Source organism: Miscanthus floridulus, chromosome 11, assembly GCF_019320115.1.
Source record: "Miscanthus floridulus cultivar M001 chromosome 11, ASM1932011v1, whole genome shotgun sequence".
Taxonomy (NCBI): Eukaryota; Viridiplantae; Streptophyta; class Magnoliopsida; order Poales; family Poaceae; genus Miscanthus; species Miscanthus floridulus.
Window position 1 is genome coordinate 100,269,323 of NC_089590.1, and position 27,977 is coordinate 100,297,299.

The window sequence follows — 27,977 nt, forward strand, 5'->3', positions numbered from 1 at the left end:
TTCGAGCCAGCCACGCGCTGTGCCCGCGGACAAGCAAGCTCTGAATGATGATGACGATAACGAGTACACTCCATTCCTTTTTTAACCTGCATGCGCATCAGGGCTTGCTGTTTTTTTTTAACATCTGAATAAGTATTTCAAGATATATTTTGACCACTAGTTTCTCTTACTACTCCTTACTGTATATGATAACTGATGGTCAAAGTTTACAAAAAAAATTTTGCATACTAATACAGCAGCCCTGTATTTCAAAATGGAGGGAGTAGTTGAGATGATTATAGTACTAAATAAGTATCTATATATTTATCATGTTATATTTTTATGTACATATTTAGTGTCATAAATATTCCTATTTTTCTTTAACGTTTTGTCAAACTTTAGATGCTTTTGACTGAGGTTGTCTACACTAAAATTGCATCCTTTTGCAGATGTTCTTTTTTTTTGTCATGGCACTTAGATCAAATTTTGTCCTGTGGGAGTAGGAATCTATGATGACCAGTGGAAACAACTCTTTCCACGACCGGTCGGGTTCATCAGAGAAAAGGGTGAGAGGGAGAGGTAGCACTTCCATCTAGCACAGACCTGTCGCGTCCCTTTAAATTTCATAGATTTGACATAGAACGGTTCAGTTCCGAACATGCGAGTTGTTTGGATTTTGGAGGAGCCTGCTTCCAGGTTCCAGAGCATCAGAGTTCGGGAGACCTGAGGTTGCCAAGCACGCATCAGATCGTCAGCTTTTGGACGACGCTGTTTGCTTTAACTTATGGCTTCAGCTCGCTATGATACAGTATTTTTTATAATAAATTAACAAACCGTACTTTTAATCTGGCTTTGCAGTTCAGCGAACATGGCCGAGAAGAATCTTCGGCTGCTGCTTCTTTAATGTATGACTACTATAATGTTTTGTTTAGGTGGTGTTTAAATACAGAGGTTAAAGTTTAGGGATATCACATGAGAATGTTTATATAATAATAATAAAACAAATTATAGAAGTCCTTATTAATTCACGAGAGAAATTTATTAAGGCTAATTAATTCAATATTAGCACATGTACTGTTGCTGTAACACAACATTGTCAAATCATAGACTAATTAGGTTTAAAAATTTTGTCTCGTAAATTAATCATAATCTATATAATTAATTATTTTTAGTCTATATTTAATACTTTACGTATGTATAAAGCATCCGATGTGATACGAACTCCAGCTTTAGAGTGAGGAACTAAACCAGGGCTTAGTGGTACGGTGAACTGAAATGTACGGGTACTACATGGACCCCTTTCAGTTTCAGAAGAGCCAAGCCGCACCAACGCAACAAGTGGCGAGCAGCAAGCGACAGAGACCCATCACGAAGACGCAGGCAGAGCGGTCCAGGCTCCATCACGTCATCTGGGCGGCCAAAAGCCATGGAAAGTTCGTTAAAAGAAAGGGAAACTCGAGGTGCAGCAGAGCAGGTGCTCCCTGGTCCCTTCCCACACGGGGAAAAGAATACGCATGCCGCTTAGAGTATCTCCGACCACAACATCTAAAATACAAGATTTATTCAATGTTTAGTTAGCGCTATAATTAAAGGGTTCAATACACATTCGACATTCTCTCAACCCAAAAGATAATCTTTTCTGCAAATACGTTTTAAGAAGAGAGGATACTCATATTTGGGTTGTGCCTCTTAGACAACCCAAAATAGATCTCCCATATAGGTACTCTGTTGTAGGCTGATTTTGGATCTTCTGCTATCCATTTTAAATTTGGATGTCCATATGGATCAACTATTGTAGACAGTCTGACCCACCAGCGGTAAAATATTCAGATGCAACAGTGCTACTGGCCGGTAGGTTACATTAAGAACCCGTTTGGCCGGGCTCCGAGCGGCTCCGGCTCCTCTGACTCCTTCCATGTTCATCTCCTGTAGCGACACTATTCATCGGAGCTGTTTTTCTCTCTCCTCCTTTCCTCTCTCACTGACATGACAGCGCTGGAGTCGGAGAAGCTCATTTTTTTTCTCCTCCGGCTCCAGCTCCTGCGCGCTACAGTGTGGGAGCCAGAGCCGGCGGAAGCCCGACCAAACGCGCCCTAAATTACATGGGGATTACATTACGTTGCCAATCTGAAGATTAGCACTAGTAGACAGAAAAAATTGCAAAAGAAAACGAGTAACTAACAACCAATCTTGGTCGATGCTGACGCGCCACGGAATGGACTAGAGATGGATAGGGACTAAAGAGAGGCTCGACCTCGTTGTCGTGGGGCTCGATCCTGCGCTATTAGTAGGCTATTACATGGGTATACACGACAAGTGCTCAATGATAAACAAAATCTATCAACCACCAGGGGCCAGTAGACCAGGATTCTGTTCATGCACATGCAGGATGCAGCAGGGGTGCTCACTGGTCAGCTTAGCTCGATGCATGATGTGTTTCTTAGACTTCTAGGAGACATTTCAAATGAGCAAGTGGGGAATCATGGGCACTTGCACAATCATGATATTTAGATATTTCATCACAATATCAAGTGACATGAGAGGAACCAAAAGATGACAGCTAGTCTGGTCCATTTTATATTGTATAATTGTCGGGACTAAATACTGCGGTACCCAGAGAGGTGAAGCTAATAACCATTAAACGTTGATGGTTCCAAACAGACAAGAACGCAACTACACTTCTTGCCCATACGACCAAAGGTTGGCTGCGTCTTGCCTGGCCCCTGAGGGTTGGCTCTGCCTCGCCCGACGTCTGGGAGCAGACTCCGCCTTGCCTGACGGCTGAGGCCTAGCTCCGCCTCGCCCGACGTCCGAGGGCAGGCTCCGCCTCGCCCGACCCCCGAGGATTGGACTCCGCCTCGCCCGACGACTGCACCTTGCTCCTTCATAATGACGAGCACAGGGTAAGACATAACACTCGAGTCAACCGCAGTATCGAGGACCGTACCCTGCACGGATGCGGGAAAGTACCGTCAGGATACGACGCGATGGGCGCTTTAAACCCTTCCAGGCATGACAGAGCCCGAACGGTGTTGTAGGCGCCGACTTTTGTCTTACGGTATTGTGGGCGCCGCCATCAGCCCTCGGACGTGGATCCTGACATAAGCATACGATAACCACTACGATCCAGAAGGGAACTCACATCACTTACAGTAACGGACGTATGGTCACTATCCCGTCTGCTCTCCGTAGGGTCATGGCTCGACACCCTGGCACGCCACACCGTTCGCCGGAGTAGGATGGGACGTGACCACTTGTTGAACGAAGACAGAGCACGGCCCTATCAGGATCAGTGAACGTGCTATCCCTGGCACCGTCTGCCATATCAGCAGGGTAGGCTCAAGGGAAAAGGAAGATCCGGCACCTTCGAAAGACCTTCTCTACCTCTGGTTTTTTCCTCTTTCTCCCATCTATAATCTCTGCTCTCCCTTGGTCTATAAAAAGGAGGGTAGGGCACCCTACTAAGGGGACGGATCAATTTGACACTCCACGCATCACATCACACTACAGCTGAGCAGCAACCGAGCTCTCAGCGCCCTTTCGACCTTTCCATCAGAGACTTAGGAATCTGTCCCTCTCTCGACCGCCTGTACCCCTTACTACGAACCTTTCAGTGCTATTAACACGAGCAGCAGCAGTAGACTAGACGTAGGGACATTCTGCCCGAACCAGTATAAATCTTGTATCTTTTAGCACACCATCCAGACCTAACGCACTAACAAATACAAATTTACTAGTTGGTGTTTACTCGAAACACCGACAATAATCGTAGATAATGAACGATCAGTTGCAATTCAACTGGAAGGACATGCATCACACATTTCATGATGCTTTCCTGGACTTGCACAGAGGCTCACTTGCAGTCATGGTAAAGAAATATTTCATCCTACTATCCTGTAATATGAGAGCAACTAAAAGATGACTGACAATCCAATTTAAAACCCCCCATCTACATTGCTTACTCAAAACTGATAAGTAAGAACTGCCTTATCATTAAGTTAGGAAACAATATACAGACATGTTAATGCAGTGCAGTACAAACCAAACACATTTATTTCGAGGATTAACAATGGGTCAAACTGCAATTTCGGATATATCAGGGTAAGGGTACCTCAAAGCCATCTTGAGCTCCTAATGCATCAAACCAACACTTATCTTTCAAAAGGATGCCATAAAATATACACAAACTTTGACCAAAATCTAGTTGTACACCTTGCTTGAACCCAGGCAAACAGAACCAAAGCTCATGTATGCACACGTGACACAGCCGCTCATTGCTTAGGTTAATGAGTACCACTCACCCAAGAAAGTTTCACCTCGGTATTTCTTTTCAAGTACTGGCTAAAATGAAATTGGAAAGTATGCTTACACAAAGTTCATATGAACTTAATGGAATGGTTATTCAGGCCTTCTTGGCAATCTGCCTAGGATCATCTGAAATCAGCACCGACTGCTTCCTGAACAGATTTGAAACCATCTCTTTCCAAACATTCTGCTAGCTCAGCCTGAAAATGGCAAATGAGCTATTAGTATCTCATTAGCTTAATGAACAATGTATTTGAGTCTTGTAAAGTGCAGCACACATTAGATGGAGTAGAGGCTCTTTGTAAAAATATACCTATGTCTTCTTGGAATCCTACAGTATTGGCTACGAAAACGTCATTTTTATTTTCTCTTCCAAAACATTGAATTAAGGACATAGTGATGCAAGACAACATGCAAGGTTCATATGTAACAATAGTGTTTAACTTATACTAACCTTCATTCTGGGTATAAGAGCTGGACCACCATATGCAAGAGCAGTATAAAGTTGAACAAGTGTAGCTCCAGACCGGATCTTCTTGTATGCATCCTCACCACTGTAATTAAGTATACAGATTGGTTGAAATTATGTGCATTGAAAGTGCAAACGATTCAGTTAAGTATACAGAAATCCCATTACCTGCTCACACCACCACAGCCTATGAGGGGAATCTTGCCCTGCAAGAGATACACATCAGTTGTGCATGAACAAGGTTCCAATAACTAGCTATTTTACTAAAAGAATACAGCTGCTGATCAGTGCAAAGATGCTTAAGCAAAGAAATGTAGTTTTCACGAAAGCAATAGGGGTAACACACGTACCCGTGTAAGCATATACATCTCCCTGAGAATGTTAGTAGATAAGTCAAACAAAGGTTTCCCACTTAACCCACCAGTTTCCTGAGCCAATGGATCTTTATCTGCAGGTGGTGGTCTGGAAACAGTGGTGTTTGATATAATCTGTTTGGTCAACAACGATAAAATAATGAGCAGGATTAGCATAATATTTATATGAGAGAAGCACAAATAGGCATGAAAGTTACACAAGATTATACTAGCTAGTGCTATGGCAAAATTAGTTGTGGGAGGATTGTTAACCTACCAGGCCATCCAACCTAAGAGCAAGAGCAACCTGGAATACATTGAGAAAAGGCATAAGATTCTCAATTATACGATGTACAAGTTTGTAGAACAAGGCTAAGTTCAATATCTCACCGCAGCAATATCCTCAAGATCCTGCTTAGACAAGTCTGGTGCAATCTTCACAAGCAATGGTGGAGGTCCATCTTCAGCCCACTGCATCTCATCTCGTGCAGCTTGCGCCTGTACATCCAGTGTGAGCCATACAGATTTCCCATGCTAACGTAGTGAAGACACTTCAGTTAAAACAGCTACCCACCTTCTTCACAAGATCTTTCAGTTGTTTTCTACCTTGTAATTTGCGAAGACCAGGAGTATTTGGGGAAGAAATATTTATGACCTTCATTAAGAGTAAAAACATGCCTCACAATTAAACAAGGTCCAAACATTAAGTCCACCCATAAAATCCATGAAACTTCACAATATTTCATGCTTTGAGACACAATAACATGACCAAAGTGTACTTAAGTAGCATTACTTGTCTAATCAATCATGCACCTGTGACTGTTCGACCAATGACACCAAGATCAAGTTGAAAAAAGAAAATGTTCAGACATTCTGTTTCTCTGTTTGTTAGGCAAAACTAAATGAGAATGCATAAAATGAATAAATGCAAAATTTCTGGTTCTAACAACAGAATTTATCTGAACCTGCTCATAAGAAACCGGAAATAGCAAAACTATAGTGTGAAATTAGTATGCGCAAAGGATGGGTACCAAGTAATCAGCATATTGTGACAATGTATGAACCCCTTGCACATAGTCAGCAGCAGCATCTTCACTAGTCTTGTTCTTGCCAAGATTGACTCCCAAGATTCCAGGTCCTGCTTTTCCTCCTTGCTTTATGTCGCTGGTTGCGGGAGGCGCGGAGCTTGAAGTTTCTTCCATCTTCCGCTTACCATGTTGTGCCCCAAGACGCTTAGCAACAACTACAATTCCTTCACTGTTGAATCCGCATCGGTTGATTACAGCACTTAAGGGAAGCAAAGAAAACAGCAGCATAGAACCTAATTAGTACGCCATTCCGAAATTTCTGGAACTTGATTGAGATGAAAAAATTTGATATCAGTAACAAAACACAAATGCTTACCCATGCTCCTTTAATCTGAAAATTCGAGGCTTGGGATTTCCCTCTTGAGGAAGAGGTGTCACAGAGCCAACTTCCACAAAGCCAAATCCCATGCCTAAGAGACCTTCAACTGCCTCAGCATTTTTATCAAAGCCAGCAGCAAGGCCAATTGGGTTTGCAAACTTCCTTCCCCAAACCTCTAGCCCAAGAACTGGTGGATCAGGTCTCTTTTCTCTTGGAACAAATCCATGGGCAGCAGCTTTAACAGCTAAACTATGAGCAAACTCTGCATCCAGCAGTGCAAATAGTGGGTTCACGAGTTCTGTCGACTTGAATAACCAGCCACTGCACGATTAGAAAGGGTTCAGTGAAGGGGTAGTCAATTAATAATGCTACAAATGGCAACAAGCCTAATGAGCTTTCAAAAATACCAGTTAGTACAGTTTTTCAAGCACATAAGGGGGTGGTTCCACTATATTCCAAATAAAATTAGAACCAGTTCTAGATAATTAATAGTCAAGAGCTCAATATCACGCACCAAAACTTTCCTTCATCTGCGGTACTCACATAAGCACCTCCACCAATGGCCAACGCTATCATGGCCCCAGTTAAAAACCTTCCCTGCCACAGTGAAAATAACCACAAAAAAAACAAATTAATGAAGCAAAACCCAAATAATGGGCAATGGAAGAAATCACAGTTAATTCATGAAGTTTTTTTAGCAGCCTGCTTAATTAAATCCAATCTATGATTGAGACCTCACAAAATCTTTCACAGCAAGGAATGCATTAAGTTTTTCAGTTGATTGGCATTGCTGGAAAGATCATTTTTTTTTTGTTAACATGTTCAGACTCCCTGATTGAAGAGTCAGCCCTATACTGTTGTTGTACTAAAAAATTACTGATAAGAGCTAGTTTTGGTATGACATCATGTCCATGTCAAGACAGATGGTAAAACACCGTGGCAAAAAGGTATAACGAAAAGACATCTTTCCTAAGACACAATGGGTTAAGGCAGCATAAAACATCCAACGAATCAGCAGCATCAAGCACAGTGAGGGCCGCTAAAGGTACTAAGAAGCGAATAAGCAGCACGCCGACCACAAACTCAAAATCTATCGCTCCTCATGCTAGCTAGGCAGCTTTGCTGAGAAAGAGAACGGGGGAAGCTCGGCAAGATCACTGCACTGCACGTGACGTGTATGTCCAAATGCCGAGGAGACGGTGGCGGTGGGAGCGAGCGCTGTTACCTTGCGGGGTGGCGGGGGCACCTTCTTCGGCGCGGCTACGGCTGCGGCCTCCGCCGCCGCGCCGGACGCGGAGGCCGTGCTGGCGTACCGCGCGGGCGCCGCGCCGCGGCACGCGGAGCCGCGCAGGAGGGCGTCGTGGAGGGTGCGGCGCCACGCGAGCGCCGCAGCGGAAGACGACATCGGGAGCGTGAGGGGGCAGACCAGGCGCGGGAAGGGCGGGAGGACTGTGGAGCGCGAGGTGGGCGGCGGCGGCGGCGGTGATGCTACAGAGGCTGAGCCGGGTCCTGGTCGGCGTGGGGAGCAAGCAGAAGTGGCAGGAGGAGGGCGAGGGCTTAAGCGGGCAAGTAACAGAGTCACCGCGTGTCTGTGTCTCGGCCCAGTTTGTCACGGGCTGACCCAGATATGTGGATGTACTAGTTTTCGACCAAATTCAAATTTCAGCCCATATAGGGAGGGATTTAACAGCAATTTTTTTTGAAGGCTTTTATATGTATGCCATTAAGAAAGTTTGTAATTACACAGAAGCCATTAAAAAAGGTGACCACACACAGGTGCCACTGCTCTAAACTTCTTTGACTTACAAGCCATTCTGTCCTTGTTTTGTTTGTTTTTCGTCGTTTAGTGTGGGACCGGGCAGTGAAATTGTCCATGTTACCCTTGATGACCGCGTCATTTCCTGCCAACGGAACAAAGAAGATCAGCTAACCCAAGAGTGGGGGTGCTGGAGAACATATCTCTCAGGTTGAAGAACACCCCCACCGCTGCCCACTCCTCCAGCAGCACCTCCTCTGTTCCTCTCTTGCAGATTGGCGAGAAGAAGAGCCAGAATGCCGTGCCAGCCACGAACACCACCACGAGCAGCGTAGCCACGGGGCGCGGCGGTGGCCGCGCGCACGACTCCTCGGCAACACAGCACACGCCATGGAGCAGGAAGAAGGCCGTCATCTCACCGGTGGGCGATCGTAGGGTGAGATAGTACATCATGACCTCGCGCATCAGCCTGGACACGAGGAACGTGGCCAGGACGGCCGGTGCCTTCCCGGCGCGCGCTCGCACGAGATCGTATGACTGACGGGCGGAGGATGGCCGACACCATGAGGTTCCACCGCCGACCCCAGAAAATCGCCACGAGGCGCGGCGGTGGCCGCCCACCGCCGCGCGCACGACTCCTCGGCAACACAGCACACGCCATGGAGCAGGAAGAAGGCCGTCATCTCACCGGTGGGCGATCGCAGGGTGAGATAGTACATCATGACCTCGCGCATCAGCCTGGACACGAGGAACGTGGCCAGGACGGCCGGTGCCTTCCCGACGCGCGCTCGCACGGGATCGTATGACTGACGGGCGGAGGATGGCCGACACCATGAGGTTCCACCGCCAACCCCAGAAAATCGCCACGGGGCGCGGCGGTGGCCGCCCACCGCCGCGCGCACGACTCCTCGGCAACACAGCACACACCATGGAGCAGGAAGAAGGCCGTCATCTCACCGGTGGGCGATCGCAGGGTGAGATAGTACATCATGACCTCGCGCATCAGCCTGGACACGAGGAACGTGGCCAGGACAGCCGGTGCCTTCCCGGCGCGCGCTCGCACGGGATCGTATGACTGACGGGCGGAGGATGGCCGACACCATGAGGTTCCACCGCCGACCCCAGAAAATCGCACGGGGATGACGCCAGGTACGGCCTGTCGAAGTACGGCTCCATCTCCATGCCGAGCACGCCACTGGCTGCCACGATGCAGGGGAGGAGGAAGTCCAAGAAGCAGTACATGTGGACAGTCGTACAGAGCGAGGCGAATGTAGAGATGCAGCTGGTTCACGTACTGGTAGGCATGGAGGATGGCAGGCTATGATGGCGACCTTGACCGCGCACGAAACGAGGGACACCGACTTGATTGCTCCGGCGGCAGCGCCGGTGCCGCAGCATAAAATGAGATATGTTCTCCAGGACATAATGAACCTGCACGCACGACGCGGGGCGGTGACGAGCGGACCGGCGCAGGCGTGCCAAAGCTCCGAGTACAGCGGATCCCCTACCGGAACAGAGCAAGGCACCATCAGCACGAGGCTTCTCTTGGAGGAGACAGCGAACACGAACAGAGATAGAGAGAGAAGGCACCTGGGTGCACCGGAGCTGACTGGATCTGGCGCGCGCGTGCGTACCTAAGTTAGACGGGGCCTGGGACGGCAGCGCCATGCCTGCTGCGGGCGGCATCGGCTCGGATCGGGCAGCGACAACGGCTGCTGGGTGGAGAACCCTAGATGGAGGAGAAGGACGTGCAGAAAGAGGGGAGAGCAAAGGCATGCGGAAAGGAGGGAGGAGGCAGCGACAGTAGCAGTCGGAGGGGGAGGAATGTTTTTGTCCACGAAGGGAGGAGAGGGAGTGTTTTTGTGCGTCAAGGGCAACGTGGGCAATTTCACTGATGGGTCTCACACCAAACGGTGAAAAACAAACAAAACAAGGACGGAATGGCCGGTAAGACAAAAAAATTTAGAACAGTGGTACCTGTATGAGATACCCTTTTTAATAGCTTATATGTAATTACAAACCTTCTTGTGGCATACATGTAAAAACCTCATTTTGTTAGTGGCCCGTGCGCCGTAGCCTGCATCCTGCGGGCTGCCTCCAGTTCCACGGCGGGCGGCGGCGGGCTCTCTCCCGACATACTGCACTCGTTTCTCCCGTGCCCGTCGCGTGCGCTCTGTCTGTCTCTGTGGGGGCCGGCGACGATTGGCGGCCGCCCTACGCCAGGTGCCCAGATCTCCATCCTCGGCACCTTCGCCGCCGACGAGCATCAACAGGTACCGCCACCCCTGGTCTTCCGTTTCTGTCGTGCGAAACGGTAGCACCCAAACCCTAGCTATTTGTATTCGAAGGATCTAATCCAGTTATTACAAGTGTACTATAGTATACATGTATTACACTCATGCCCTTTACTGGGTCCGCCTCTTCTTCATTTCTTAAGGAGTAGATGGCTGGTGTTGTATACTTCAATCCTCCAGCCTCCCACTATTTCTGCTACCAGAATTTTAGTATGCATTACATTTATTTATTTAAGAAAATATCCTTGTATTTTTTTTGGGGGAAAAATTGCGTGTCGACATATCTGTATCGGCGCGATACCAACACGCGTATCCTTATTTGTGCTGCATAGGTTCCCGATGACCATGGCGCAGCGTGCGATGTGCCTGCTTCGGCGCTCCATTGGGTTTACAGCGCCGCCGGCACAGAGAGCCCTGAGTACCACTGCCACACCGGCGGCGGAGGGTGCGGCGGTGGCCGAGGCTAAGGCGAAGGAGGCGAAGAGGAGGAAGAAGAATCTGTTCGATGTGGTGCAGTTCCTGCCAGAGTGGGGCATTGGATACAAGGTTGCCAAGACCACCTGGCGCGATGTCTCCTACCAGATCACCAAGATCAACCTATACAAGGTGATACAGTCCCCTGAGCGCTCTTCCTGCGCGCTTTCATTGAATTTTTTCCTTTGTATTTCATTCCAATCGATTTGTTGTGATATTCGCAATGCAGGACGGTCGGCATGGAAAGGCGTGGGGGATTCGTTACAAGGCAGGTTAGTATTTACCCCTTCTCTGCATCCTTTGTTCCTTACTAGTAGTAGTAGACATGGCGCACATGTCTGTAAAAAATCATACACAATAGAGGAATGCCTATGAAACTTTTGAGACGTTTTGTGGCATCATGCAAGTGCATTATAGAGTATTAGCAAAAAAATAGCTTGGGTGTAAAAAAAAGCAAGTTGAAACAGGTGAGAGGTCAAAAAAAAGGAAAGGGATTACAAATTAGAGGAACCAGTCTCTGAAATGAGCAATACTCTCACCGTTTGAGATCAGCAGGTGTATTTCATTTCTTAGGACAAGACTTTGACCTAGAATAGATACAATATCATATTCATGTAAATATTTTTCAATACGAATCTAATAACATCAGTTTTGTATTTCAAAAATCATGTATAAATAAAGAACCTGTTGGTCAAAGGCTTGTCCCAATGAAAAAAATATTCCTACTAATTTCAAATGTTGGGAGTACAAAAAAAGTCGACCAACAATATTCTTGAACAAAACAAATAAAAAAAGATCACATAACCTTAAACAAAGGAGGAACTGTAATTGTCAGCAAACCATTTCAATTCTAAAACTCTGCTGAAATAAATGTCATCTCCTAAAATCCTTGGTTATTCCCAATGTTATATCTTTATTCTTCTTACTTTTTGCAATTAGTAGGATCTCCAACCGGGGCCTTCTATTCAGTGAAGACCTTTGTTTATTTGGTTACAGTCGTAGGTCTATACATTTGCCCTAACACAGGCAAAAAAAAAAAGAGTGACAAAAATTAGCTTCTGTTCAAGTAAAAGTCAAAGCTGTTGATGAAATTCCTGATCTGATTCTTGCATGCTCACTAAAAACAAATTGTCAAGTAGCAATATTCTTGTCACAAAACTGTAAATTGATCTGCAAAGTAGGATCCAATAAAGAAGAAGAGAGCAGATCCAGAGTATTACATCTTGACCACGGGTTCACTTATGAGGCGAGAGATAAAGTTAGTTGTTACTTGTTAGGTTCAACATAAAAGAATACTAATTGAGGTGTGAAACTAGGGATTACTCTCGAGCCAGTCAAATGTTTTCATCCTGAATTAATAAAGAGGGCAGACCCAGTGCCGGAGGCTCCCACATGAGTGGGGTCCGGGGAAGGGAAAAACCGAGGCAAGCCTTCCCCCCGCAAAATCTGCAGAGAGGCTGCTTCGAACCTGCGATCTGGTGACTCAGTGAGATAGCTCTCACCACTGCACCAGTCCTGCCCTTCTTCATCCTGAATTAATCATTTGAGGAATATATTTGCCTGCAATTTCTAAGATCTATCAACAAGGCATACAAGTATCTGAGTCTCAAATATTTTATTGATTTGGTTGTAGCGTGTAAGTCCACTTATGCTATGTATACTTGTTTGTGTGCGACGGCCAGTGTCCTGAATCTTTAGTTGATTGTTCTGTAATTTATTCTGTGCATGAATGATATTATTCCTAGTTTCCTACAGGATATTAATATTTATGTAATTTCCTTTTCAATAATACAAGGATATAAAGACATCTTTCAGAATATCCAAAGGACAGATGCATGCATTCGTGTTTACATATAGCAGTTTGTTTTGCATTTTGTTGAAAAGGTTCTAATGTATGCTTCTTAGTTCGCCAGCTGTTTGTCGAAGTGTCTTAATCATGATTAAATTCATGTTGTTTTCGACTGATTTCCCCTCAAGCCTATCCTGTTTGGCTGTTTGTGCTCTGGTTACTGTCAACCGTCAGGGAGCACAATACTGAAGCATTCATTGTTGACTGCCTTTCAGAGTTACAGTTGGAACGAAAAAGGCATCTTTTGTTAGCTCATAAAGAAGTCATGTCTCCTAATCAGATTCCTCTTGTAGGTGTGCAAGCTGCAGACGCCCCTACTAGGATCAGCGGGGTTAACAAACGTGGGTGGAAGTACATGAAAGAATCACAGAAGAAACTACAAGAAGCCCCCAAAGTAGACGTAGCTGTTGCTTCCTAATTGCATGTTGTAAGATGATTCTTGGTTCCTTCATTTGAAGTACTAAATCTTTAGATGCCTGTTGTCAGATGAACGAGATCCACCTTCTTTTCTTTTTGTTGATGATGATGACTGAACCTCTATGCAATATGTCCATTTTCTTTTCTTTCTGGAACCTTTACCATAATGTGCTAATACAGAAGAACTGTAATGCAAGCTGTGTTTCATTCTTTCTTCCTTTTAAGTAGCTTTTTTTTCATTCTGAGTCAATGTTCCTAGGTAACGCTCGTTCATTCACCAAGTTGAAATCTTCCAGTCCACACTTCGGAATAGAGGAAAACTTAGGGCCTGCTTGGAAATTGGAACGCGGGAAATATTTCCTGGTCCCGCGTTTTTTCATGTGAAATAGAACCTATTCCTGCAAAATTCATACGTTCTAAACAGACCTCCCTTTTCCTCTCCTGTTATTAGAATGAATTGATTTATATAAAATTTCTGTACAATTTCTACTTTCAAAGTGGCCTCACCGAGGGTATTAAATTTTTATTCTAAATCCCACTTATTTGGGACACGAAATACCTAAGCCCGGCTGGGCCAGGCTTGTGCCCGGTTGGGAGCCGATGGTGCGGCCGCAAATGCCGGCATGCCGCTCCGCCCGCGCCCACCAGCTGCCGTGCGGCGTCCTCCCCTTGCCGCCTCCGTGGAACCCCGCGGCCTGCGCCTTCCCTGCCGCAACCTCCTCCCACCAGCAGCAGCAACAGCCCCTCCTTTCCTACCCATATGCGGCGCTCCTCCAGCACAGCGCCGCCACCGCCGACCCGCGCCTCGCCGCGGCCGTCCACGCGGCGCTGCTCAAGCCGGGCCTCCTCGCGTCCCATGTCTTCCTCCACAACCACCTCCTCATCGCCTACTTCAAATGCCGCCTCCACCGCCGGGGCCTCCACGTGCTCGACGAAATGCCCCGCCGCAACGCCGTCTCGTGGTCCGCCGCCATCGCGGGGCTCACGCAGGGGGGCCGGCCCCGCGACGCGCTTCGCGCTGTTCCACCGGATGCGCCTCACCGGGTGCCCGCCCAACGAGTTCGCGCTGGCGAGCGCGCTCAACGCGAGCTCGCTGGCACCCGCGGGCACCGGGTGTGCGCGGCAGCTCTACGCGCTCTCGGTGCGGCTTGGCTTCGACTCCAGCGTCTTCCTGACGAACGCGTTTCTCGCTGCTGATGGCCCGTCACGGGCAGCTCGAGGACGCGGTGCGGCTGTTCGACGGCTGCTTCCGTCCGAGACACCGTCTCGTGGAACACGCTGCTCGCGGGGTTCGCGCGCCATTGGAGCGTGCAGGGTTGGATCCTGTGGCGGAGGATGGCCAGGGACGCCGTTGGCGCCGACGGGTTCTCGTTCAGCACAGTCCTTTCCTGGACTGGCGGCCAGTGCAAGCTTGGCAAGCGGTCTGCAAGTTCACGCCCAGCTCGTCAAGAGTGGCTTTGGTGATGATGTCTATGTGGGGAACTCCTTGGTGGAGATGTATATGAAGAGCAAATGCCTAGCAGATGGCACCATGGCGTTCGCTGAGATCCGCTGCAAAGATGTTGTGTCGTGGACAGGGATGGCCGCTGGCTGCCTACACTGCGGTGAGCCTGCCAAGGCGATTGGCTTTCTCAGTCAGATGATGCTGGACGGAGTCATGCCCAACAACTACACGTTTGCAACGTTGGCTAATGTCTGCGCAAGCCTCACCGACCTTGAACGAAGGAAGGAAAGTTCACGGGTATGTGATCAAGCTGGGAGACGACTCCGACATAGGTGTCAACAATGCGCTCATCGACATGTATGCGAAATGCGGGTCAGTGGCCTGTGCTCACAAGGTGTTCCAGTCGATGCAGCAGCGGCCTGTTATCTCCTGGACGGCGATGATCATGGGTTTCGCGCACAACTGGGCGAGCTTGGGAAGCTGTGGAGGTGTTCGACGACATGCTGCTGAGGGGTGTAGCTCCCAACCGCGTCACTTTGATCTGCGTTCTCTATGCTTGCAGCCAAGGTGGGTTCGTGGACGAAGGTTGGATTTACTTCAATGCCATGGAGGACAAGTTTGGCATTCAGCCCGGCGAGGACCACTACGCTTGCATGGTCGATCTCCTTGGCAAAGCAGGCCATATCGAGGAGGCTGAAGAGCTGATATCAAGGATGCCATTCCAGCCTGGCGTTCATGGTCTGGCAGGCCTTGCTTGGTGCCTGTCACCGTCACGGCAGCGAGGCTGTTGGCAGGAGGGCTGCAGAGCATGCGCTTGCGCTCGAGAACGATGACCCGTCGACATACATGTTGCTGTGCAACACGCTCGCCGGCCAGCACGATTGGGACGGCGCAAGAAGGGTGAGAGGGCTCATGGGAGCAGAAATCCTGAAGCTGCCCGGGTCTTCATGGTTTCAGTCCATGTCTAACAGAAACCGAGCTTGTATCAGGTGAACTTTGGTCTGATGGAATGGAAGCTAGTTCTGTACTATTTTGGCTGAATGCATCAAGCTATGGAAAGAAGCTAGTTCTGTATTTCAGTTCATATGATTGCGTTTGATACTTTGCTAGTTCTGTATTTCAGTTCATATGATGCGTTTGATATTTTGGCTAACCTCAGAGGCGAAGGGATATTTCAGAGATATTTGACCAAGAATACAACATGGGTATATCAAAACTTACACTGCAGATTGACCATCTGTATCAGTCATCTAATTTTGGAAACAACCATTATGTGCCACAAAGATATCGAAAACGAACTTGCTTGTATTAAAATTAGTGTTGGCATATCTCATCACAACCCTTAATGTATACTGTACCAAATATACACAAATGACAATCATACAGTCAAACATGATCCTGCAGCATAGTTAATTACAAACTAAACATGACGCTCATGCAAGGAAAAACTCTTCAACATTCCCAATGCGTAGGGTAGGCATCCTCAGTGCTCAAGCTGCAGGTAATGATCTTAAGCGACTGTTGTAGTCAAGAGAGGTTCCAGGTATTGCTTGAACTTATCTTTTGTCATTGCCCCTTCATATCGGCTACCTGGCACCTCTTGGCCATTCTTGAAGAGAATCAAAGTCGGGAGACCAAAAACCTTGTACTCTTCAATCAGCTGTGGATTGGCATCATGATCAATCTTGACAATTTTTAATCGCCCAGCATATTCCTGTGTCACAAGATTAGACTTTATCAAAGCTGATAAATTTGATTAGACGCAAGCAATAGTGTTTCCTTAAACGCATATGCTTAAAGCATCACATTCTGCTAAGGGGTGCCAATGATATTAGTTAACCAATGGCTTCTACACAAGACTATTAAAATGCAATGCAATTCTTAAATTTAGGAAAGGACCAAATAGTTCCAGTGTTCCTAATAATAATAGCTTCCACACCTGATGAACGTTGTACTGTGTGCTCCCTTTATAAAGGGTTTTGGTCACTGAATTTCATGAAAACAAAAATTGGACTCTGGACTTGTATACTGATGTCAAGTCAAATTCACAAACATGGGAGTATGGATGATTGCTGTACTTTGATTTTTCTTAGTTGTCTCAAGCCCCACTTAAAAGGCTGTTCATTACCTTATCTGATACTTTGGCTTCTATTAGCATCATCAATGTTACCAAATTACTCTACATCGCTCTCTATTAATCAGTCATTATCCAGAATAGGACATAGCACCAGCACAAACGAATAAAAACATGACCTACGGTGTGTTTGGCAACTACATGGAAGGGAAGGGGCAATGCGAATTAGTGGTGGGAGTTGACGGAGGGAGTTAAGGTGGAAATTTGCTTTTAGCCCCAATCTATTGTTGTTACTTTGTTGGGTGTGGGGGTTAGAGGAGGGAATTCATCCTCTGTTTGGTGTGGGGGTTTGAGAGGAAAATTATATGACAAGTCATTAGGAGCACAATTCCCATCCAATTACCACCCCACCCCAGGGAATTGATTAGTGGGAGTTGGCCCTCTAAACACACATTCCGCTTCCCACCTAAAATCCCATTCCCACAAAACAAACGAAAGATTTAACTCCTACTACCTCCAAACTCCTATTCCCTTCTTTCAATTACCTCCAACCAAACGTGCCGCGAGAGGCAGCAGGGTAACCTATACCTCGGAGGCCCAATCGACGACGGGCGCGATGAGGCGGCACGGCCCGCACCAGTCGGCGACGAAGTCCACGAGCACGGGCAGCTCCGACTCCAGCACCTCCGCGGGGAACTCTCCCTGCCCAATGAACCTGGCCGCCGCGCCGCACCGGACGCGCGCGCGAGTGCGAGCAAGCCGACCTGGCGCCGCGCGGCATCCGGCGGGCCCGGGCTGAGCGCACGAGAGGCGGAGCGCGGCGGGGAGGCGGGCCCCGCGGGGGCCCGAGGAGACCAGCGTGCGGGGAGAGGGTGCGAGGGTGGGCGCCATGGTGCTCGGCGCGGACGCCATGAGCGGAGCGGAGCGGAGACAGCGCGTGGGGGAGGAGAGGAATCTTCTGGAAGATGCCAATGGACAGTGCGCCACCAGTTATGTTCCGCGGGCGGAGATAATTGGAATTTTGACATTATGAAACGTGGGCTTCGCTCGTTTATTATTCCGCAAAAGGATTTACTCGTTTGTCACTCACTGGAATGCCCTTTTATCACCAGCATGACCGTTTTGCCTATGCTTCTTCCACGTCCACGTCCGGCTCATGACCCGCGCCGACATGGACGCGTGGGCGGCCGACCTGCGCCGCAGCGTCGGCGCCGCCACCGGAACCGACAACACCGGTGCAGGCCTCGTCATCTACGTCGGCGACATGCGCTGGGCCGTCGACAGCAGCAACGACGACGCCAGCGGCTTCAACCCCGCTGCGCACCTGGCCGCAGAGCTCTCCCGCCTGCTCTGCGAGCTCCGCCTCCGCGCCGCAGAGCACGGGCACGGCGGGCGCGCCTGGCTGGTGGCGGCAGCGAGCTACGGCACCTTCATGCGTTGCCAGCGGTCGTCCCTGGAGGTGACGTGGGACCTGCAGCCGGTGAAGCAGAGCTACCGCCGGCGGACAGAGGAAGAAAAGAAGAAAACGGCGGCGGCGTCGGGTTTTAAAGGCGAGGACGCGAACTCCAAATTTGCCAGTGCCTTCTCGAGCTCTCCACGCAGACGAGTACGTGGCCACGCGTGCGGACGGCGCTAGAAGGCGGCCACGACGGCGAGCATCGGTGGTGCAGAGGCAGACGAGCTGCTGCTGCCGGTTTTACTGTTCACAGCCTGAAACCCCAACTTCAGCTCACTTGTTCTCTCGATTTGACGTGGAAACGTGGTCATCGCCTTTAACAAAAGTTGTTCATCCAACAGAGGTCTCCAACTTTGCTTTAAGGATCAACATCTAAAGCTAACTGGTTAGGAAGATTTTAAATTTTGAAAGCATGAACATGAAACTGAAAACTGAAAACTGAATTTGATTTCAGGATTTTGCAACCTGCTTTTGATTAGCAAACTTTGATTAATTAACTAATGGTCAAACATCTATCAAACGTAACAACCAATTACACACTATCATAGCTCAAGCACACTACCAATTTATGAAGCAAGAATTGCACAAATTTTATTTATAAAAAATCATTTGATAATTCTCCAAAAATTTGATAATCCTCCAGGGACGACCGCTGGCAACGCATGAAGGTGTCGTAGCTCGCTGCCGCCACCAGCCAGGCGCGCCCGCCGTGCCCGTGCTCTGCGGCGCGGAGGCGGAGCTCGCCGAGCAGGCGGGCGAGCTCTGCGGCCAGGTGCGCAGCGGGGTTGAAGCCGCGGGCGTCGTCGTTGCTGCTGTCGACGGCCCAGCGCATGTCGCCGACGTAGATGACGAGGCCTGCACCGGTGTTGTCGGTTCCGGTGGCGGCGCCGACGCTGCGGCGCAGGTCGGCCGCCCACGCGTCCATGTCGGCGCGGGTCATGAGCCGGACGTGGACGTGGAAGGAGTAGGGGTAAAATGGTCATGCTGACGATAAAAGGGCATTTCAGCGAATGTGTCCACTTTCATAATGACAAATGAGCGAGTCCTTTTTACGGAATGACAAACGAGCGAAGCATAATGGCAAAATTCCAATTATCTCCCGCGGGCGAGATTTGTTGGCGAGGGGGCGTTTTTTTTTTATATTTTTTTTCCCGCAACTTGTCTTCTGAGGAGCGGAATTCAGCCCGGCCCAGGAAATGAAATTGCCGGGGAAACGGATCGCGAGCGGCCCGTTCGGCCTGTTCGTTTGGAAGTAACGCTCTTTCCGAAATTCTGGCTTTGGGAGCGAGGTGGACCTTTCGTCCAACGAAGATTCTTTTTCGTACGAGAATTTTATGGGAAAATAATCACAAAATCTAAGTGATTCTCAACAAAGAGAAAATGACATTTTTGGTATGCATCCTACTAACTTGTTTCTTTCTGTGGATCAAGGAAAGTTCAGTACTTGCTATGTTAGAGCCGTTCTAAATTTACTGGGCCATGAAGTATGAACCAGACACTGCCTTCCAAAATGCCCGTATCAAACATATGCAGTTCAAAACTATATATAAAACATTTTTTTTAAAATGAAATTGCTGAGCTAGGTAGGCTAAGAAAGCCAATGTGTGCGAGAGAGAAAAAAATAAAGAAAAAGAAATACTGGCCGCATGTCACTGTCAGCACCTGAACTCTCTCGTCCAACACGAACTACCATGCCACGTGTACAAAGCGCGCAAGGACCAAGTCCACGGAGAGAGCACGATCCATCGGCCCCCAACCCCCCTCCCTCCCTCCGGCATCCGGCTTCGCCTTCACGACGCCTCCTCCTCCCTCCCTCCCCCTCTTCACTGGCGCTTTCTCCCTTCCGCCCCCTGCTTTATTCCCACCCCCCGCAAAACCCCCCGACGCCCCCGCAAAGCTCCCTCCGCACATGGAGGCCTCCGGCTAGGGTTGGTTCTCTAGAGCCCGGCCATGGTGATGCTGACGGTGGCCTCCGCGGCCGCGGCGGCGCTTCACCCGGCGGTCTCGACGCGGCGTGCGGGGGTCGGGAACGGCAATGCGTCCTTGGCGGCGGGTGGACGACTTGCCGGCGGTGGGCGAGGGCCGGCCCTTCGTGCTAGGGTGGCCGAGGCCGCGCCGGTGGCGGCCTAGGGCGGCAGGCAGGAGGCTCATCCCGCTGCACCAATGGTGGAGATCCCCGTTACGTGCTATCAGGTGAATGGTTCGAGTCAACTGCAATTTCGAAATGACGCTCACCTTCTGTTGCTCTGATCGCCGCCTGATCTGATTCGGTTCGTTTTTCCGCGGCCCCCTGTCAATTAATTGTCTAGGCAGTTGCAGATTGAATCAGCATTTTCCTAGAACAAGTCGAATTCATTGTACGCATCTGTAATTTTATGCGCTTCCCTCATTTTTGAGTAAAAAATATGTGTGAACGCGTTCTGAAATTTCGTCTGATTAGTTCACAATTGATTGGACCGTTTGTCCTTTTTAACTTGTTGGTTGACATGTTTAAGTTTAACAATGACTGTGTAGATGCTAGGCGTTACAGAGAAGGCTGAGAAAGATGAGATCGTGAAGGCTGCAATGGAGTTGAAAATTGCTGGGATAGAAGATGGTTACACAGCTGAGGTGTCCACTTTCAGACAGGTTCTTGATTGCTTTCTGCAACTATATCTATTTATGTTTGTTTTGTTTTGTGAGGGGATGCAATAACGCTGATGTTTATCATTTGCGTGCTGCCTTTTGTCAGGCTCTGCTAGTAGATGTCAGAGATAAACTTCTGTTCGAACAAGATTACGCAGGAAACATAAAGGAGAAGGTTCCACCTAGGTCCTCTCTTCATATACCTTGGAGGTGGTTGCCTGCTTCTCTGTGCGTCTTGCAGGAGGTAATGCATAACACGGACATTTCTCGTCAAAATGTCTGTTGGAACCAGTCACGCCACTGTCAAGCAAATGCTGGTTTTGTTTGGTTGAGACTTTTCACTTTAATTGGCTATATGTTCAGTGAGTTCGTAGTTACAGCGACCACCAAAGTGATATATATTTTGTGGAGTACCGTCTGTGTTTGTTCTTTATTTTACATCTGTCTTTTTTTTTTCTTGGTAACATACAATTCACATGTTAGGTCTTGGATTTAAGACGCCAAATTATGTAATATAACTTAATAACTTAATAGGAATAGAGCAGAATCTGTAACTTAATGTCCATAGTCTCTGAAATAGTCGCGAAAGGGCATACCCAGGTATCTTTAGGATCATTTTGTGCTGTGTTTATAATAATAACTTATGTCAGGACATCAGGCAAGGCAGTGTAAAATTCCGAAATTGTCGCTATTGAAAATTTTCCATGCTGAAATGCACTGTGAGCTTTGAAAACCCAAGCACGAAGGATGTCTTAGCATCCCAATTATCAAAGTTAAACATGCATATTTGGCTTACCATTATGTACTGCAAAGTCTGCAATACTGGTCTATTTGCTCTTCATCCATGTATGATGTTGCAGTATTGTTTCAGGTTGGAGAAGAGAAGCTTGTTTTGGAAATTGGTCAGGCGGCTCTACGACGCCCTGATTCTAAACCTTATGTTCACGATGTGCTTCTTGCAATGGCATTAGCAGAAGTAAGAATAGCATAAGAATCCTTTTCCATATTTTCTTTAAGAGCTGCTCGATGAAATGTTTGGGAACCCCTCTCACATTTAGATGGTTTCATTCATTTCGTTGTAGTGCTCTATAGCAAAAGCCAGCTTTGAAAAGAGTAAAGTGTTCCTTGGATTTGAGGCTCTGGCACGCGCTCAATATCTTTTGAGGAGAAAACCATCTTTGGAGAAGATGCCCCTTCTTGAACAGGTATGATGTTATTACTTCTACATGAACAAGTTCTTCTAAATAGTAAATACAAAATCATGCTATAACTTATTTCATTGGTGATCCAGATTGAAGAATCACTTGAAGAGCTTGCACCTGCTTGCACTTTGGAGCTTCTAAGCTTGCCTCAGACACCTGAAAATTCTGAACGCAGGCAAGGTGCTATTGCAGCTCTCTGTGAACTGCTTAGACAGGGCCTTGATGTTGTAGAGTCCATGACTGGCCTTGTTTCTTGGGTCAAGCAATGGACAAACTATTAGCCACTGAAATTGTGGATCTTCTTTCTTGGGACACTTTGGCTACAACTCGTAAAAATAAAAGATCATTGGAGTCCTAGAGCCAGCGGGTTGTAGTTGACTTCAACTGCTTCTACATGGCGATGCTTGCTCACCTTGCATTTGGATTTAAAACCCGCCAGACTGAGTTGGTACCCTCTTTTTATCACCCACTTGGCAGCCTGTAGAAGTTGCTGTTCTTTTTTTTTTTTTTGCGTTGTTTTAAATTTGTTTTACCTCTGTGCAGATCAAGAAAGCTAAAACCATCTGTGAATGTTTAGTTGCATCTGAGAGCACAGACCTAAAATTTGAGGAATCTTTTTGCTCATATCTTCTTGGAGAGGTTATAAACTTATTATCTCAACTTGAATGATTTATTAGTTTTAGTTCCTTGCATTACTAGGACTAATGATTATCTCTCAGGAAACTGGCACCACAGTGTTTGAAAAGCTTCAGCAGCTTCAAAGTACTGGAAGCTTCAGCAGCTATAAAGAAGGACAGCAGTGACAAGGTTACTGTCAACCAATCACTGGTATGTTGCATCTGTTCAATTATAGCAAATAAGCTACTCCCTCCGGTTTCCTAAAAGATGTCGTTTTGGACAGCGACACGGTCTCCAAAAAACAACTTTGACCACTACTTTTTGCTATAAAATATTTATTAAATATAGTCCATATATACTTTTATGAAACTACATTTCGAGATCAATCTACTTACATCACTTTCATATTTTCAAACTCAACCCAAAAGAATTTATTTGTAGTTAAAGTTTAAAATGTTTGACTTAAGACAACCTCAAAACGACATCATTTAGGAAACCGGAGGGAGTATATTCTACATTACTGGCTCATATATCTCATGGCAGACAGCTCTTTTTTTTTACCAGGAACTGTGGCTGAAGGATGTGGCCCTTTCTCGTTTCGCAGATACGAAAGATTGTCCTCCATCTTTGGTTTGTACAATGCTACTTTTAGTAATCACATCCCCCACAACATCTTCTGTGAGGTAATTTAGTTCTCTTATTCTCTTATGGCAGGCCAACTTTTTTGGAGCTCCTAAGCGCGTCCTTAACACATCCAAGCAGAAACTGGGATCCCCAAGATCAGTCCTTTTGATCTCTCAGCCGTCTTCTAGTGTCTCAGCATGCAACAGAACTTCAGCAGAGCAGACCCCAAGATTGAGTCCAAACAGCCATCTGGGGGAGGCTGTTAAGCAACTTGCACCTGCCAACTTGGAGCTCCAATCATCAATGGATAGGCAAGTAAATGGTTCAGGGACAGCATCTGTTCCCCTGAAGCGAAATCGTGGATCCCATCTCAGAACATTGGAATTATGGGGACTAAGTGGAGACGTTATACGAAAGCTTGCCTATAGTGCACTCCTAGGCTTTGTTGTATTTAGCACATTAAGATTGATCAAGTTTCAGTTTCGGCATGTGAGATACACGAACCCAAGTAGAGAGTCTGCACCCGTATCGTCCTTGAATGAAGTGTCTGCATCAGAAGGTTCTTTTATCACCAGTGGTGTCAGGAAGCATTTTGAAAATTTGTCAAAATTGCTTTGGCTGAGTGATAGGCTTAATTCAAATAGCGGAGAAAGTGATAAGCACCCAGCAGCTAATGATATCACTGCTGCAGTTTGTAAGCAAAAGATGGATATTCAAGAAGCAGAAGCACTTGTAAAACAGTGGCAATACATAAAATCTGAAGCTCTTGGCCCTGACTATCAAACTGACATGTTACCAGAGATTCTTGATGGTTCAATGCTTCTCTAAGGTGTGTTTATGTGTCGGTTATCTATTTGCATGTGCTATTGCTTTACCTTTATTTATTTTATGCGTAATCAAATGCAATCTTTTGGAACAGTGGCAAGACTTAGCGTTGTTAGCAAAGGACCAGTCCTGCTATTGGAGATTTGTGCTGCTGAATCTTAATGTTGTTCGAGCTGAGATAATCTTGGATGAATTCGGTGCTGGTGAAGCAGCAGAAATTGATGCTGTGCTTGAGGCGGCGGCTGAGCTTGTTGATGGTTCCCAGCCCAAGAAACCCAGTTATTACAGGTATTTTCAGTAGATATCTTTGCTGTTGATTATTCTTTCATGTTCTGCTCTACTGACGTAAACATGGTAATTGTATCTGTATGGTTATAATCGCAGCACATACGAAGTTCAGTACGTATTGAGGAGGCAGAATGATGGATCTTGGAAAATCTCCGAGGCTGCTGTCCGGGACCTGACGTGATTTCTGCCAACTGGGCAAACGGACTACGGAACCTTCAGCGGATAGGTCACAGGCAGTGCTGATCTTGTGAAGTTCCAACATGGCGATCTTAACCCATTAGAAATATGTAGTGGTACTATTAGGTTACCTGCAAATCAATTTGAGTTCGTTGCAATAGTTAGCCGAGTCATGGGATGCTCGATTGCTCGAGGTCTTGACCTGCTTTCATGGCGAGCTCGGGAGACTTCTCGCTTCAGGATTTGACACAATAGTTGCTTGCAGTACAGATGCTAACCACTGCTGATACCACATCCTTCCTTTCCCGATATGGTCTGAATTATGTTTTTTAGTTTTACCCACGTGTAATTGATTTTTTTTTTGATAAAGACGTGTAATTGAATTCGTGACCTCCATTGTTCAAAGAACAATGCAATTCGCTGAATTGATGTTTTGTGTTTCACAGTACCTGTCTGTTACTGCTTTTGTGTGACTGCAACCTAGCTCAATAAAGGCCAGGTTCGCTTGAGCTATGAGACGTACTATTTTAGCGAACGAACCGTATTTTTCTCTCATAACGAATCAACGAATAGTATTTTCAGCAATGACTTTTCAGCAAAACGAACAGGTCAAAGGCAACATTCGCAGTTTTACTCATAGTATTTTTATTGGATCTACAATGTTGCTATTAACAATGATGCTATTAACCTCGTTGAGTAGGTAGCCGTGATTCGGAATTTTGGCGCAAGCAACCTGTTCATTTGTTGGGTTTCAGCCAGGACTTATCAGTTAGGGTACAATATTTTTCTCGCACAATAAACCAGCACCAGCCGGACTTATCATCTCTTAGACCAAACCAAACAGTCTGTAGGTCTCGTGATCTGCCGATGATTTTGAACACCAAGCGTGCTTTGTTATGAGTCTGTCTGACGAGCGACGACAGTTGATGCCCAGATCTCACCGTCTTCCAGCCCACCTCGTAGGCCGCTGCCGTGTGCCGCCTGGGCCTCGCGTCGTGGTCCCTCGTTACGCCTACGCATCCGCGCCGCAAATTCGTTTCTTCTCTGCCTCCGCCATCCTCTATGCCCGCCGGCACATGGCCGGCCGCAGCCGCAGCTACCTCCGCCCCGGTGTCAGCCGTGGTTCGCGCGGCCATGCGCAAGCTCGGCGGTCTCCTCCCCCGCGCGCACCGCCCGCACTGCACCACGGCGGCCCCAGACGCCGCCGCCGTCACGCCGACGTCGTCGCACACCCTCCACGACTACAACCGCCTCCTGGCAGCGCTCGCGCGGGACGGTGACGGCGACGCGGCGCTCCGCGTGCTCCGCCGCATGCGCCTCTCGTCGCCCGCGTGCGCGCCCACCGCCGCCTCCTACACCTCCGCCATGTCGGCGCTTGCCAAGGCCGGTCGCCCCGCCGACGCCGCGTCCCTCTTCGACGACATGCTCGCCAACGGCGGCGTCCCCGACCGCGCCGCCTTCTCCCTCCTCCTGCACGTCTACTCCTCCCACCTCCACCTTCCCGCCGCCGCGCACTCCGTGCTCCTCTGGATGACCGGACTCGGCCTCCCGCCGACCCCCATCGACTACACCGATCTCATCTTCTCCTTCTGCCGCGCTGGTCGCCTCGACAACGCCCTCCAGCTGCTCGACGAAATGCGCGCCTCTCAATTACCCGCTGACACCACATACATTCGCCCCGATCCTCAAGGCAGTCTGCGATAATGCCGACATCCAGGCAGCTGACGCGCTCATAAGCTCCATGCGCTCCTCTGGTTGCCTCCCTGATGTCGTCATCTACAATATATACATCCAGGGGTTGTGTAAGATCGGGAATTTTGACGCTGTCGAGAGGGTTATTTATGAGAGTGCCCGGAATGGGTGGGAACCAGATGCAGTCACATACAGCACCTACATTGTTGGGCTTTGCCGCTCTGGATACATTGAGGAAGCATTTCGGCAGCTGGAAACTATGGTAGCAAAGGGACTACAGCTGACAGTAGTTGGTTTGAACATACTGTTGGACCACGTTGCCCAGAATCTTGATATGTGGGTAGGCAAGGAGGTCCTGGAGCGGTGCCAAGAGCTGGGCTTTGTGGTCGATGTTGTGACATACAACACAGTCATGGATCATTTCTGCAAGAAAGGGAAGTGGCTGCGTGTCCTAAAGTTGTTCACGGATCTGCTCAAGAAACCAATAACACTCAATGTGCAGACATACAACATTTTGATTTCATGCCTATGCCGAGCTGGCAAGTTTGAGTTTGCCAAGTATGTGTTCAGCAGCAAGGGGTTCGTGGCAGACACTGTGACTTGTAACATTCTGATCCATGAGTTCTATGAGGCCGGAAAGGAAGGTGAGCTTGTTTTTTTAGTTTGCTGATGTGAATGCTGGGAAGATTGCCCCAGATACCATCACATACAATACACTGGTTGATTGTCTCTTTAGGTCTGGGAGGAGGTCGCAGGCTGTCAATTTTGTTAGGCATATCGATGGTGGCTACCCTACGGAGCCCGTTGCCCATTTGACATATTGGTTGGTTAGGAGTGGAAATATACGTGAGGCATTGAGGCTGTTTGATGATATCCAAATAAAAGGACTGGTTTTAGATTGTAGGATTTTTGGTAATGTGATCAAGGCATTCTGCAGGAAGGGTCCAACAGAATGCACAGATATGTCACAATTGTGCTTTGTATTGGATAGGATGCTTGGAATTGGGTAATCATTCTGTGGCATGGGTCTGTAACTTTGAAATGTTGGAGCTCTGCTGATTCTTTTTCGCTACCTTGCATGGTATAGGTCTCATTATTTAACTTGTATGGTTGTACCACCAGCTAATAGCTGTTGAAGGTTAGATGTGCCTTTGATTTCTTCATGTAACTCTTTGTCGTACATACACTTGTAAAATACAATCTGTGATCTGAGAATTAATCATATTCGGCTCTGGAGTTATGTACTTACATGTAATGTTCTATCCTTCGGTTTTGGAACTATTCTGCTCATAACCTGTGTCTTCAGTTAGTTCATTCAACAAAAATAGTGTCTGTGCCAAAGGATGACCTGCGTTGATACCCTATGCTGGACTCATGGTCACTTAAGTTGCGGCTTGCGGGTGACAGATTATTAGCACTTTCCCTTCTATCTAGTCGAAAGACTTATTGCAGCAAAACATGAAATAACCAAGAGTCTTGTTGACTATTTTTAGTGCTGATGGTATATTGCTGTATTAAGAGTTCTGGAAGCAGATACAACGCTTAATGCTTTGCTTCTCCTAGATTGAAGAATCAAGGTAGAGCACCTGTTGTTCATTATGTTCACTTAATATTCTTTTCTTTTTAATAAGGCCACGTATACTAAAATT

The 27,977-nt window shown here is 47.6% G+C and overlaps 3 protein-coding genes and 4 pseudogenes across 3 annotated transcripts; 4 read left to right on the forward strand and 3 right to left on the reverse strand.

The window, feature by feature from the left end:
* Positions 1-4,403: 4,403 nt before the first annotated feature.
* LOC136494228 (dihydroorotate dehydrogenase (quinone), mitochondrial-like) lies at positions 4,404-8,116 on the reverse strand. Its single transcript, XM_066490401.1, has 11 exons — positions 7,739-8,116; positions 7,028-7,110; positions 6,511-6,834; positions 6,138-6,393; positions 5,681-5,761; positions 5,497-5,604; positions 5,384-5,413; positions 5,104-5,241; positions 4,922-4,959; positions 4,739-4,838; positions 4,404-4,484 (listed from the first exon to the last, which is right to left on the reverse strand). Exons 1-11 carry the CDS (start codon positions 7,916-7,918, stop codon positions 4,410-4,412), a joined length of 1,413 nt encoding a protein of 470 aa, XP_066346498.1. The 5' UTR covers positions 7,919-8,116; the 3' UTR covers positions 4,404-4,409.
* A 291-nt stretch (positions 8,117-8,407) lies between these two features.
* Positions 8,408-9,955, reverse strand: LOC136492551 (probable long-chain-alcohol O-fatty-acyltransferase 4; annotated as a pseudogene).
* A 361-nt stretch (positions 9,956-10,316) lies between these two features.
* On the forward strand, positions 10,317-13,514 carry LOC136494230 (uncharacterized). The gene is made up of 4 exons (XM_066490403.1): positions 10,317-10,542; positions 10,896-11,169; positions 11,267-11,309; positions 13,180-13,514. The coding sequence occupies exons 2-4, from the start codon at positions 10,903-10,905 to the stop codon at positions 13,302-13,304; spliced, it is 435 nt and encodes a 144-aa protein (XP_066346500.1). The 5' UTR covers positions 10,317-10,542; positions 10,896-10,902; the 3' UTR covers positions 13,305-13,514.
* Positions 13,515-13,837: 323 nt separating this feature from the next.
* Positions 13,838-15,868, forward strand: LOC136494554 (pentatricopeptide repeat-containing protein At2g33680-like; annotated as a pseudogene).
* A 164-nt stretch (positions 15,869-16,032) lies between these two features.
* LOC136494231 (thioredoxin X, chloroplastic-like) lies at positions 16,033-17,855 on the reverse strand. The gene is made up of 2 exons (XM_066490404.1): positions 17,410-17,855; positions 16,033-16,461 (listed from the first exon to the last, which is right to left on the reverse strand). Exons 1-2 carry the CDS (start codon positions 17,731-17,733, stop codon positions 16,258-16,260), a joined length of 528 nt encoding a protein of 175 aa, XP_066346501.1. The 5' UTR covers positions 17,734-17,855; the 3' UTR covers positions 16,033-16,257.
* A 2,252-nt stretch (positions 17,856-20,107) lies between these two features.
* Positions 20,108-25,073, forward strand: LOC136494233 (plastid division protein CDP1, chloroplastic-like; annotated as a pseudogene).
* A 497-nt stretch (positions 25,074-25,570) lies between these two features.
* Positions 25,571-27,552, forward strand: LOC136494626 (pentatricopeptide repeat-containing protein At1g12775, mitochondrial-like; annotated as a pseudogene).
* The last annotated feature ends 425 nt before the right edge of the window (positions 27,553-27,977 follow it).